At 31.2% G+C, this 15514-nt stretch overlaps 1 protein-coding gene across 1 annotated transcript in view; it reads right to left on the reverse strand.

Annotated features, from left to right (window-relative positions):
- LOC132734019 (BDNF/NT-3 growth factors receptor-like) overlaps positions 1-13848 on the reverse strand; it is a 51794-nt gene extending 37946 nt beyond the window's left edge. The window contains exon 1 of the mRNA XM_060720721.1: positions 13337-13848. Within this exon, the coding sequence (XP_060576704.1) occupies positions 13337-13692 (356 nt within the window). The 5' untranslated portion in view covers positions 13693-13848. The remainder of the gene's footprint in view (positions 1-13336) is intronic.
- Positions 13849-15514: the final 1666 nt, after the last annotated feature.

Below are 15514 nucleotides of genomic sequence, written 5' to 3' on the forward strand. Positions count from 1 at the left end.
AAATACAATGCTGACATTTAATATCTGGAACAGCGCTTCCCTGCAATCATAACAACAAAAAGTAGTTCTCAAAACAGTTTAAAACTGGCAATAAAAAAAGAAAGAAATGTTTTTATTTTGTTACAAGTATCCAACAAATTATAACGCATTCGAAGTTTAAAAGTAGCTTTGGCTTATAGAATTGTTAATAAATGCACAATCACAAATTACGCGGATGAATATCATTTTAATCAATGAAAATTGCTCGGCTATTTCCGTAAATCTCCGAATTATTGTCATCGGAATTAAACGCCGCCTATATGAACATTTGTTAAACATGTCGGACTGTTTTGGCAAGAAAATTTTCGCTAACGTATTTACAGCAATGTTTAACAACAGGTTAGCCGTGAACAAACTATCTCGAAATTAATAAGGATTACAAACCCTAATGGAAATTTTAAATTTAAAATCATTTGGTTGTTCAGACAATTTCTTCCCCGTGGTCCAGGGCTAACACACCCGTTTAGGTAGTGAGAGGTCTGAGGTTCAAATCCCAGGCCTCTCAACTCTTTTTTAAGTGTCTTTTTAGCGATTTTAACACTTTTTTCTAAAGGAATTATCCACGATATGTAAGGATAAAGTGTGACTGTCATAAAAAATGTACATAACTGATTCCATAATGCAAGTAAGAAAACTCTGGTCATGCAAAATTCCGTATGTATCAAACTCAAGCTGTTTTAGTAAACTAGAAATGTGTCATCATGCCACGGATGCCCCCGCATGCAGCCAAAATTTCAGATGTTATAATATTTAGTTCCAAATTTGTTTGCACAAATTATTGTTTTCATTTTAAGTTCAAAGCCCTTAAAACTTTTCAATGTTAACACAAACCATTTCCATACAATGTTCAAGGCACTGAAATTATTCAGTGTTAACCTTTTGAAAATAGCATATTTCATATTTGTAGCCAAAATAATGGCTACATACATTTCCACAAAAGTATGAGTGCTGAAACTGAAAGTTCAAAATTATTCCAATATTCAAGAAAGATAAGTTTGTCCAAAATCATTGAACCACGACCAAATTCAAACTTAAACTGCTTATTCCTAAGATGTATCTATATTATTTTCAAAGTGAAAGGGACATAACTCTGCCAAAAAAATCATCGAACCATGACCAAATTCCAACTTGACCTGCCCATTCCTTTGACATATCCATATGTCAAATTTATGTTGTATATGTAACACTGTTGGGTAGATAATGAACAGAAACTGTAAATTTCATATTAATTTCAAAGTGAAAGGGGCATTACTCTGCCAAAAATCATTGAACAATGAACAAATTCGAACTGGGCCTGGGCATTCCTAAAACATATCCATATGTCAAATTTGAGTTGAATGTGTTGTACTGTTGGGGAGATAATAAACAGAAACTGAAAATTTCATATTATTTTCAAAGTAAAAGGAGCATAACTCTGCCAAAAATCATCAAACCATGACCAAATTCAAACTTAACCTGCATTTTCTCTTGACATATCCATCTGTCAAATTTGAGTTGAATATGTTGTACCGTTGGGGAGATAATGAACGGAAACTAAAAATTTCATATTATTTTCAAAGTAAAAGGGGCATAACTCTGCCAAAAATCATCGAACCATGACCAAATTCAAACTTGACCTGTATTTTCTCATGACATATCCATCTGTCAAATTTGAGTTGAATATGTTGTACCGTTGTGGAGATAAAGAACGGAAACTAAAAATTTCATATTATTTTCAAAGTAAAAGGGGCATAACTCTGCCAAAAATCATCGAACCATGACCAAATTCAAACTTGACCTGTATTTTCTCATGACATATCCATATATCAAATTTGAGTTGAATGTGTTGTACCGTTGGGGAGATAATGAACGGAAACTGAAAATTTCATATTATTTTCAAAGTAAAAGGGGCATAACTCTGCCAAAAATCATCGAACCATGACCAAATTCAAACTTGACCTGTATTTTCTCATGACATATCCATATATCAAATTTGAGTTGAATGTGTTGTACCGTTGGGGAGATAATGAACGGAAACTGAAAATTTCATATTATTTTCAAAGTAAAAGGGGCATAACTCTGCCAAAAATCATCGAACCATGACCAAATTCGAACTTGACCTGTATTTTCTCATGACATATCCATATGTCAAATTTGAGTTGAATGTGTTGTACCCTTGGGGAGATAATGAACGGAAACTGAAAATTTCATATTATTTTCAAAGTAAAAGGGGCATAACTCTGCCAAAAATCATCGAACCATGACCAAATTCGAACTTGACCTGTATTTTCTCATGACATATCCATATGTCAAATTTGAGTTAAATATGTGCAACCGTTACTAAGATAATGAACGGAAACTGATGATGACGGAATGACAGAATGACGGAATGACGGAAGGACGGAATGACGGAATGACGGAAGGACGGAATGACGGAAGGACGGAAGGACGGAACAGGGTAACACTATATGCCCCGGCCATTACATGGCGGGGGCATAAAAAGTCTAAACGCAGTCGCTGCATCTCGGTGCCGTGCAAGATGTGCAGTTTTGTTTTGTTTGATTAATTACTCGTCATCAGTACAATACCAATATTTAAGAACATAATTTGTCCACCAAACCTTGAAAAGTCTTATTCATAAAATTCTATTCAATAAAAATTCAATTTAAATGCTTTAGATGTCAAGCTCAGATTTTTAATGTCAAATTTATGCCATTATAAACTATATATTTGTAGTATATGCTTAAAAAAATAGCAATAAAATTTCAAATTCTATCTCAAATAAGACACGATTGCTATAATGTTGTATAAACATTTTTTTTTACGTAGTAAAAAGTAAATATTTTCATAGATCATGCTATACTTGAACTCCAGCTTCTGACGCGAACATTAAGTGTCGAATTGAAGTTTTCATGATAACTGCCATAAAAACACATCCGCGGATGTTTCGAAATTCCAAATTTTATCAGTTCATGTTAAAAGTTGAAATCTGCTTAAGGCGATGCTAGGGGGCTGCGCTTCCCAGTACCGTCCATGAACAGGCTCAATCGAACTGAGTTTGCAACATTTTTCAGCTCAGCATTTGAGCTTTCTATAGGGATTCATTTTTTCTCCTTTTTTATTGAAAACGAAATCGTTTTAACATCAAAGAGAATGAATAGAAATTAAAATAACAAACGGTCATTGTTCACAGGTGACAATGACAGCAAAGAACATAAATAAGCTTAATAACATAAATCATATACTCGTATGTAAACAGTAGCCAATGCGTATGCATGATAAGTATATATGTTTGTTAACTGTCCACATATATGGTTTGTACATATTTTGTTTTGTAATACTGAATCTATATGATAAAAATGTTGTGTTATGTATATCTCAAAATAAGATTTGATTTACGACTGTAAACTTCTTGATAGGTACTCTATAATCGTATTAATAGAAAAGAGAAATAAAGAATATATTGTATTCCACGCCTAAGACTGTTAAGACATCAAATAAAACAGATATACATATTTCTTGATTTCAGGAAGATATACAAGTTTCTTGCTTTTAAGTAGATATGCATATTTCTTCATTTTAGGAAGATTTACATATTTCTTTCATACATGTATTTTGGAAGTATTCTAGTATTCCAAAATTTAGACAATAATTTTGTTAAATTACCGGCAATATAATATAGCTTTATTTACTTCAGATGCGTTAAAATCCTTAATGATTGCATTTAATGAATTATTTGCATAATTTCAATTTAATTGGGTCTGTACATTTTGCTGCTCGCAGACTTTGTGCAATTGCTGTCATTATTCCTGAGGATTGTTAATGTACTCAGCAATTCTACTGCATTATTTCAGTTGCATTATAACACTACTTTAATCATTTGTTTATGTCAATGCCTTGAAGCTTAACTTCTTGTCTGACATAATAAATGCGTGGGATTTAATAAAAGATTTAAGAAAGGTTATGAAATGGTTATTACAGTGTTATTCTCAAATCATGTAAATATAAACGAAAAAGTAAGTATTTAAGATGCTTGCATGAAGACCGGGCACGAAGTTGCAGAAGAAAACATGCATTCACGAGCACAGTTGCACGTTGTTTAATACGTGTTACTTAGAGCGCCGTGTAAAAAAGCTGACTGCAACGACAGTCCAGGCAATTTGACTTTCAAAGTGTTACTGTAATTTAACAAGCGTTACGAACTCATTCTGTACGGAGAACAAATCTGAAACGCTAAAAACCCGGATATAACGCATACTGCTATATGTGAAGAGCGCTAATGCACCTTTTTATGGCCGCATACATATTTGCAGAAGCCCTCGGACATAATCAAAAACCTCGCCCACGGGCTTTAACTGCGCCCTCGTGTTTCAGCAGATATTAATACATGCAAAAAGGTACATATTAAAACCCTTATTAGTTGATGTGTAGTAACGTACATTATTCACATTGATCATGTAACCCATGAGCAAAATTAGGCCTCCAAATTTGCCCTGTTTATGTAAAGCGCTATTTTTAAAGATATACTATGCTCATTTTTGGGTAAAATATTGTTATTGCAGAAATTCATTAAAATCTATAAAATTCTTACTGAATATGCCTTATTTAAAAAAGAGAGCATATGTATAGGAATCTGCGTTCGTTATTACGGGTCAGGTAAGTAAAGAAGAAACTGCCAGTGTTTTAATGACCCTATATATATTTACACTGTGTCCACTTATAGTGTGTAGGATTTAAAACATAACATATCTACTTTGTGTAAAGTCAAAACATGTTTATTTTATATTCACAAAAAGACCGCGTAGCAATTATCAATATTTTCAAACATGGAATTAGAGCATAGTGTAAAACACATATGACACAATAAAACCCCGGACAAATATCTTTGTTATTCTGTACAAAGGTAATCTGGTGTTTTATAATATTGTAATCATGGATTTAGAACATTTGAGGTGCTTCTCACCTTATAAAAAAACATAGCACTGAACGAGAAACAATTTGTCATAAAGGAAGCAAAATGTAAAGAAAGTTGTATTTTGACTTCTATACTGAATGAGAAAATAAGCTCTCAACGACGATGTTCTAGTACAAGTCTCAAATAAAATGTTAATTATGTTCTATTCGGATAAACATGAGTTTTTGCTGTAAATATTTATTGTTTTATGCCTGAAATTTACAAGGTTGTCAGGTTATTATTCAACTCGACGGCGTATCAATATGTTTTTTAAATTAGCGTTTATATATATTGTTCATCTCTCGAAGATTAAGATATTTTAAATAAAAACAAATTGACTAGAAATAAACGCCTACGTCTTTAAATTAACATACAAATTATTGTATTTTGTTTAATCAACCCACGCTATTATATTCAAAATCAAAATCATAGAGTTATTTAAGACTATAGGGTAAAAACATTTCCCAACAATGCGCAATGCACTTATTGCAAAATGTGGCGTTTCTTCGAAAATTAGATATCACTTCTTAAAGCAAAATAATGCATTATGGTGTTGACATTCTTTTAAACGTTTATTTTGAAATATTATTCCTGAAGCAATTTGTGCAAAACATTCTCAGACTTTCATGTTTTAATTAATATTGACAGTTCATTCTCAAAATCCTAAATATTGTTTCTTTAAATAACGTTGTAGTGTGGGCGTGTTGACAATCAAAAGTTATTATTGTGTTGTTAAGTTTTGATATTGCATCATACCCAAAGTATATAAACTTTGGGCTTCTTTCTTGTTATAAATGCAAATATGAGAGGTGTGCCTTTAACTTTAGAATTTTAGGATTTTTTTTGTCGTATTCTTACTTTCCAAATCATAAATCATGTCACCTCCATTCATTCTTTTCACAAAGTTATTTCATGAACTATTCCAAAACAGCGCAAATGAAAAATAATCTTTGTAACAAAAAGTATTAGCATGGTAGCAAAACCATATTTAAAATCGCTCTATATGATAACAGAAAGAAAAAACAAACTCGCATTTCTTGTGATTGCTCTCTTCAAAGTAAAAGCCTTGCAAAAACAGCCGTATCTCTTACAAAGGTAGAAATGCCTGATAAAACAGTTACAGTAAGGATTACTAATGGTGCATCATGAAATGAATTTCCGTTTTTGCTTGTGAAGTTTAAAAGTTATACCACGGTTCGTGTCTTTTTATTATCTATAAAATAAATCAGTTTCACTGGCAATATAGTATTTAGTATTTTGCGTCTCTCTCGATTTATTTCTTTACAGTGGAAAAAAGGAGAAAAGAATCAAAGTATAATATATCTATATAATAAATTAATTAAGATAGAAAAAAACATTAATCACTTTATTACATGTCATCAACTCATGTTTACATTTAAGAGATGGCCTGTGTAACAAACGTTTAATAATTTGTAATAATAAATAAATAAATAAAAGCTATTTGTGTATTTTTCACTAAAAGTAAGAAACTGTAATTCCCCACTTTGATACCGATCTTCCGGTATTAGAATTTTCATTACATCATTGTTTTTGCTCTTTAAAACTTCTTACATAACCGGTTTTTACAATGACTTACATAATCACGATATCTATTCCGAACAAATTCATATTATTTCAATTTTATGTCTATTCGTATATTTAAAATTGACATTAAGTAGAATGTTTGTCCCCCGATAGACCTATCACATTCCTGTATAGTGGACAGAATATTTCAATTTTTCTTTAACCAGCTTTGACTCGGTTTTAAGCATATTTACAAAGAATGTCAAAATAAATGGGATTGTGTCAATGTATTCCTAATCATACTTTCAATAATCACTTTCCTTAATGCTTTAAGGGAAGTCGAGAACATTTTTATTATGACAGTTCCAAAAGATTGTGAACAATAATACACAGATAATTCGCGAAAACTGTTTTCACTTTCCGTCAAAAACGCTCATATCAATTAATGGATAAAAAATAATCTTAAGTTGTGTAAAGTCCACCCCCTCCCTTGATTGAATTGTTTGGATTTCTCAATTGTTTCCGGACTGAATACATTTGTATATTCTGAAATTCATCACTTCATTTTTTGGTATAAATTTTTCAACAGTTATATGGAAATATTACATGCAAAGGAATAAATGTAAAGTTATTTAAGTGATTATATATATATATATATATATATATTGGGTACTACACCTTACACATCAAAGATAAAAAGTTTGTAGATGAAGAAGGTCATTGTTTCCTTTGACCATGCAATAAATAATGATATAGGGAAAGAGAAAGTATTCTAGAGAAGTACCAAAATTCGGGAAGGTAAAAATATTAATCTATGTTTGATTTCGATTCATGAGATTTGATGAGAATTTGATTACTTGTGTTTATGAGAGAACATGTAAAAGTACAACATCGCTCTTGCGATCCTTAGTACCGACTGAAGCGATATACAATCTTCCACAAACGTGCTGGAAACAATGATCCCCGAAGGTCTAAGGCTGCAAAGTCTATTATATCTGTTAATAAGAAACAAACTGCGTGGCACACTAGCACCGGTTGTAGCAGTATTTAACATTAACACTAAAACTATTAGGGTCGCTTTCGTTAATATAAAAAATACAATAGTTGAGTTTACAACGCTCGAAGTCAATCTCTCTATCGACTGGTATTATTGGTTTGTACTTGATTCGCCTAAACAAAATTGAAAAATAATGATAAAATATGTTGCTCAGACGGGAAGAGGTTCAATTATGACCCTAATTTTACATGTTATTTAATATATGAAAGAGAATGGCAGAACTATTCTGGATACACAGATTTCACCTTATATTATTCTTCGTGACATTTAAATAGTCAAAATTGTGATTTTTTCTTTTATTTTAAGTGTCGTTATTTTGTTATTTACTTCCCACGCGGGTCTGTATATATATTTTTTTAATTGTCTGAGATATTGCCATGCCTTTAAACCGTAATCGTTCTACATACAACAGAGAGAATTAGAATCCCTAAAGAAAGTCCAAAAACGGCAAAATTGAAAATGTTGAAGGGCTCAGATTGATTGAGTTTATTCATGCACAGGCTTAAATAGAATTAAGCATTTTACATAAAAAAAATTGGAAACATCCACAAATTCATGTTCATACGGCAGTTATCATGGAACCTTCAACGTTATTAAATCTATATCTTGTTTCTCAGGAAGGAAGGTATTTATTTTATTTTTTTTACTTATTTTTGTTAAATATTTTTTTGTTTTGTTTTACGACGCACCAAAACAGTTAAGGTCTTCTGGCACAGAATCAGGAAAAAGTAATTTTGGCTAACTTCGGGTGTTATACACTTTTAGCAATATCAGGGGTCAAAATCACCTCACCAGCATGAGTTAACAGATGCATATACTTCAATAATTCGAACCCAATTAGTCGCCTCCTACGATCACGCAGGGTTAAACGGTGGCTACAATTATGATGCCGTAAAGGCAACCCTCAGTCACAAGGGCAATCAAATGGACATGTATGCTTAACTACTACATTTCTTTGCTAAATGCTGAAACAATTGTTTAGCTTACAAAACGTAATTTGATATTTCTTTTGTCATTTTGTTTGTCCTTGATCAATTCAATACACTAGTTAAATACAAAAAGTGTTTCAACTGATTAATAATAGTTTCTTTTATATAGCTCTGAAAAAGTAATTACACTTGTATATTTGATAAAGAAAGCCTTATATAGATATTGTCAGCGCTTTTCTCATTACAATTAATCATCTGAACACGAATTCACAATTAATAATAAAATTGCTGTGAAAAAAGATCCGGTGTGTTTTATAATATCTTAAATGGCAGTTATTAAGTTTCTTTATCAAAATAAACATTTAGGTAGCTGTAAGAAAATATTCACCCAGATATGAATGTTACAATGCAGTCACATGAATATGCTCTTTGCAAATAACTGGCAATGACACATTTTTTTGTTCAAGTTTGCACGTTTTTCAACTCTTTTTTTTCCACATATTCAGTAAGAAAATTGTGGTTCTCTGCCATACGCGGTGTTTTGACCATTTTGACGAACAAACGTTATCAACAGATAATATTATTCCATATATGTACACATTAATGTGTATCAATCCTTTTGATGAAACTGAGGTAACGTTATTGCTGCTATATTGCTGCTATCTTTAATGGTTACTGTTATAGACATGTTTTAGATAAGTTACTTTAAGTTACAGGAATGTCTGTGCATTTTTAACCCCAAGTTTTCAATTCGACATGAAGCACTTAAAAGGACTGTCTAAATATAAGCTCTTCAATGCAAGACAAATGTATTATTTCCAAGATTCTGGATGCCACTTAATTGCAAGATGAAAATTTTAAGGATCTGCAATAAAAGTCTGCCTAATAAAATAACTAGTCTGATTCGTGAGATGGATTTTGCAAGCAACAAGTTAGGTTACCTCAGCAGATCATCTTGTTAACAAAATTTATCAATATTTATGTTCATCAATGTCTTTGTTAATCAATATCTATGTTTATCAATATCTATGTTTATCAATGCATATGTTTATCAATGTTTATCATTAATATTGTTTATCAATATCTTACGTACAAACTAGATAAGGCAATGCACAAATCTCTTTAGAAACGATATTTTCAAATTTTGTATCCGAAGGTACTTTTAAGTGACGGTAGTTATGTTTTAAATTCAAGCAGTACAGAACATTTTCTTGGTGGCACTTTCCAGGTGGATCAATCTTGAAAATAATATAAATTACTGTCTTTCTTTAGGTGTATTTAAAACAAAAAAAAATAGGTGTACATAAACCTGCACAACTTTCTTAAGATTACGGATATGCTAAAAAGGTTAAAATTTAGGAGGTACGTTTCTTTTTTATTTTCCTTACTCAGTTGACAAATGACAAAAGAAATCAAGGAATTATGATTTATTTTTACAGTGTTCAGCATTGCAAAAATGATCAAAAAATGATTCATTAAAGGGACTCAACTGATTTTTTGTTTGCATAATGGGACCGGAAATATTTTCCTTATATGTGGGTACCATTTGATCTATGTCTAAACCAATAACCTTTTTCCAAATTTTCAAATCGTTCCCTTTCACAGTTTTTCCAGAATCATACATTTTATTTTGCAAAATAACCCAATAAATGAAAAGCGTTACAACGCTTTTCACCCAAAATCGGGCTAAGAATCACACAATAATTTTAAATCTATTTATGAGTATTTTTATTACTCTATGCAGATTTTTTTTTTCCATTTTAAGTGCGTCACTTGATTTATGTAAGAATTTTTTTTTTTTAATGTTTTTAGGCTTTTTGACCTCAGTGGAGCTCCTTTAAAGAACGCTCAAATATTGAAAAAATCAGCATATTAAATTAGAATTTAAATACACAGGATAATAAATATTCACCATTGTATTATAATCAATGATGACCCAAGAGTGCGATGCGAAGTTTAACGCACTTTGGGGTCGGACCCCAAAATGCGTTGGACCCCAAAGTGCGTTGTTACAACGCCTAAACATTGAAAAAAGGTTGTAGGCTCTGTCTGGTCGGTTTGCAAAAACTTTAATTTCAGCATATTAAACTTATTAAACACACAGAATAATAAATATTCATCATTGTTTTATAATCTATTTCAATATTGAATGACGTTCAAAATACCTATTTAATATTTAGATAAAATGTATTTCAATTTGTATCGTTTACAAATTTCATGGTTCGGAACAATTTTTTAACATTAGAACATTTATATAAAAATTTTCTAGTGTGTTGGGTCATTTGAACTTAAAATTATACAAATACTAAAACTGTCATAACAGAAATTTAAGTATTTAGTTAGTAGTATTTTGTCTTCCATAAAAAATACTTATTAACTATAACACCGATTGCCAACAGATTTATATTTTCAAAAGCTAGTCCATGTATGTAGAAAATGGGAATTACTTTTATTAGTGTAACCAGATACCCAAAAATAAAATTTTTAGTTCTAAAAAATAAATTGGTAGAATCTCTGAGGCATAATGGGCCTTTAACAAGAACAGGTTAAATTTTTAATCATCCGCAGATGTAAAACCATAAACCGCGACAGAAACTTTTAAAGAAGGAACAACATGTTAAAGCAGCACGCCTCCAGATTCATGCTAATTTTCATAAAAAATTTGAAAATGTATTTGAATGTATAATATTGTGAGATAACCAAAAGGAAGCCATTTACACATTATCAATGGCACCTACAAGCCATGTAAATTACCAACAAGAAGTCAAAATATGCATAAATTGCCCTTACAGCGTTAGTAACGCAGTAGAAATATAGTTGTTAATACTAAAAAAATCAGTCATTAACCGCACATAACATGTAAAATATTACATGAATCTTGAACCATTTTACGTTTCCTAAAATCGTAGTACATATTTCTCAAGTTTAATTTTATTGATATATTTTGACTCATCTGGAGGCATGCAGCTTTAAATTCGTGAGGAAAAAAGACGCTTATCTTATTACATACTTTTCTCTATTATTTTTAATTCTACACAATATAACGTCTGCTTTTTAACATAACTTGTTTCTTTAACAAAAGTTGCGCAGTTTTGTTTCTTTACTATACAATATTGAATCCATGTAACACATATCACCTCAAGGTCGATGTTCTCTTACAGACACTCATTTAAGCAAGTTGTCAAAAGTAATTGATAATCCTCATTTGAAACTTCAAGTTTAGATTATTCAATGCAGAGATAAATGTAATCTAATGCATTTTCCGACACAAAAGTAATGTTTCAAGGAAATTAAAGTATTCTGTTCCTGCTTATTGTTTATAAATTCAATAAATTCACGGAATGCCATTTTAAAAATGTTGCTTTCTTGTACGAGAAATAGGCCTAAGAAAAAATGGTGTTTCTTTCCAAATGCAGACTCGGTTTGGTTGACTCTGTATATGAAGGATAATGAAAAAGAGCAACATCCCTCATGCCCCCTAGCACCGTCTTAAGCTATACTCAATTTTCATCCGCCGAGATTTGACCAAAAATGTGTAAAGAAACAAACTTAAATAACACAAATTGGAACGCGTTTCATAGTACAATGTTGTGACCTCATGTAATTGCGTATAAATTCAATTCTCAGGACTGATGCTTTTCACAATGACAAGGGAATACTCCGACAATGAGATTCAATGAATTGCATTGCAAGTCAGAAATTATTACGTCTCACTTCTTATCGAGATCATTAAAATCTTGTCTTCGAACGACACATTCATTCAGTGTTTTTTGTTCGGTTATTTGTAATTTGACAAGTTGGTTAAACTATAAGTTATACTTTGACGGAGATAAAGGGAAGCGTCACGTGATGTTTAAGAATATTTAATATTACATAGACAGGAACAACAGTAAGCCTTTAATAACATATGATCATAAATTACATGATCTTCATATTTATTTAAGTTCGATTGGGAAAGGATTTGACAAATGCGACATTTAACGGTAGAAGATTTTGCGACATTACGCGATGGTTGCGATATTAAGCGGCAATGGTGCGATATTTAGTGACAAGTGCGACATTTAGCGGTGTTGGGACATATAACGGCGCCACAGTCATCTTTAAGAATAAGTAAGGGAAAAGTGTTTACAAAAGATGAAACTGAATTTCTTGCCAATATGTTCTTACTTATTGACACCAAATGAATTTCTTATCCATAACAACTTACAATAATTCATAACATTACCTTTGTAGGTGTTATCATAAATTCATTTAAAAAGACTTGCAATATCATGACATTTAATATTATGAGGTGATTAAACATTGTTGAGTTCAATCCTGAATTCTATTCACACAACTGTCAAACTTATATTGGCCGAGGCACTAACCGAGTGATATATAGAATTTGCAGCTGTGTACGAGCCTAATAGAATCAGTATACTTCTCAACAATGTTAAATGAACTTTTAATTTCAAAACACCATTTTCGACAATTTGACAGAACTTTCTTACTTAAAATACAATAAGGATTTAATATGACTTTCTGGACTGGAGTACGTAATGCATTCGATATAGATATGTTGGACTCTGAAAATGAAAACAAGGTTATATGGGGTACCATATGCATTTGATATAGATATTTTGGACTCTAAAAATGAAAACGAGGCTACGATATGGGTACAATATGTATTTGATATGGATTCTTAGGACACCTGAAATGAAAAAAAGGCTAAGTTGATTTGATTCGATCCGATAATGATTTTTGTTTAAACATCACGTGTATAAACGCTGAATCATCATTGGTCATATCTTTCAAGGTATGAAATTATTTAAAATATTACGGTCATAAAATTGACATACAGTAATTCATACTTACATAACTGTAATATTCCCCATTAAAGATGAATCATTAAGTAATGGAAACTTGTCAAGACTGTTAGGTTTGACACATAGCAATGTATTTTCTTCATCTTGTTCCACACTACACGAGCACGTATCACTACAAACTTCTATCACGGATCGGTTAACACTTGCAGTTGAAGACTCTTGCTGTGGGAGAATTTCTGTAGTGTCATTTTCGATGTCTTGCTCCTCAAAGACGTTTGATAAGTTTGACACAAGGTCCTGGGGAAGCAAGCCCGGTTTATTTGTTGTTGGGCTATCAGATTTGCTTTGATTATTGTCAAAGCACATACACAAACAATAGAGAAATATCACATAAAATAGCCTCATTGTTGGTCAGGTTCCCATTTTCAGTTTAATTAATTCCATATTCCATTGTTTAAGCCATGACTGACTTTTTATCAGCGTATTTACTTACGCGTTATTTTGCATGTTTTATACATCGGAAAATTAAAAGATTTTGTAACGATCTGTAAGAAAAATAATTATCTATCCCATACTTTCTTTAAGTAAAGACGCCAGGAAAAAAACAACAACAAAAATATTAAAGTTTGAACACTATCAATGCACCTTTTTTGACAATAGTGATTAATGAACGTGTCTGCAGCTAACTCCGGTTCAGAATCATTTCCCTTGTCAGCTTTACGATTTCTATTATTATCTAACGGTTAAACAGCATCCAGTTTGATTATACGCTTAACGTGTTGTAATTGTCAAAGGAAATCTCGTAGCAGAATGAAACGCTCTGATGTAAGAACATTTGCAGACTGAACTGCCTCAGCTGTCAGATGTTAAAGATGATGCTGTATCCGCTGTCGATGTGAATAACTTTTATTATCGATACTGGTGAATACTATAGTCGCTGTTCTTACGCGCTATTTCTATCGACTTGTTGTTTTAATACCTAAACAGAAGTAAAAGAACACAATTAATGAATGGATCAAATTAGTTTGATGACGGCGCTGAAGTAAAAAAAAATTAACAATAATAAATAAATAAATAAATAAATAAATAAATAAATAAATAAATAAATAAATATAATAAATAAATAAATAAATATAATAAATAAATAAATAAATAAATAAATAAATAAATAAAAAAAAAATAAAATATAAATATTAGGTAGATAAAAAAGATGAATGTAGATGTGACAAATACATGTAAATGTATAGATAAAATTTGTAAATGGTGCTATCTAAAATTAGAATAACTGCTTAAGTTTTTAATGATAAATAAATAGGCAGATAAAATTACATCAATAAATAAGTAAAATAAATGAGTAAAATAAATAAATAAATAAATAAATAAATAAATAAAAATAGAAATAAAATGGAAAAATAAAATAGATATACAGAATAGATAAATAAGTTAATAAATCAGGTGCTTCAATATGAATTCTACTGCATTAATATTAATTACCTTTGAAATGAGAGAAAAATTAAGTCGGAATTATTGCATGACACAAAACATCCGTTTAAAAATTTAAAGAGTCCCAATCGTAAAGTTTTAAGAGAAACATAAATCAAGACGCCAAATCCTGTAAAATTCGACAAATGAGACAGTGCAAATAAATTTAAAAAACAACAACAAACTAGAAATGTGTCGTCACGCCACTGATGCCCCCCGCTGCTGCTGCCAAAATTTCAGATGTTATAATATTTTGTTCCAAATTTGTTAACACAAACTGAACATTCAAAATTTTTCCAATATTCAAGAGGGATACATTTGTCCAAAATCATTTGAGTTGAATGTGTGCAACCGTTACTAAGATAATGAACGGAATCTGATGATGACGGAATGACAGAACAGGGTACCACTATATGCCACGGCCATTTTATGGCGGGGGCACAAATACACAGTCTATATTCTACACAGTAATAGTATACTATCAATACAAAATGAGCCTACTCTTTCATCGCCAGCACCTTTCAAAGGTAACGGGGTAGGTGTGGGAAGGGTGTCAACTCCCATGGACTGAGAAAAATTTGAAAATAGTGTTATTTCCATGACTTTCTAATGCTTTTATGGTAGCCTTTTTGATAATTAAATTACTATAGTCTTCATTTTGTTCATTTATAGTTTACGTCTTCAAGCTGCATTTACCGTACTGATTGTTTCGTCTCATGCATAATTAGCCTTAGAATCGAACCGT

This window comes from Ruditapes philippinarum, unplaced genomic scaffold, assembly GCF_026571515.1.
Source record: "Ruditapes philippinarum isolate M1 unplaced genomic scaffold, ASM2657151v2 ctg7726_1_1_1_1, whole genome shotgun sequence".
NCBI classification, from domain to species: domain Eukaryota; kingdom Metazoa; phylum Mollusca; class Bivalvia; order Venerida; family Veneridae; genus Ruditapes; species Ruditapes philippinarum.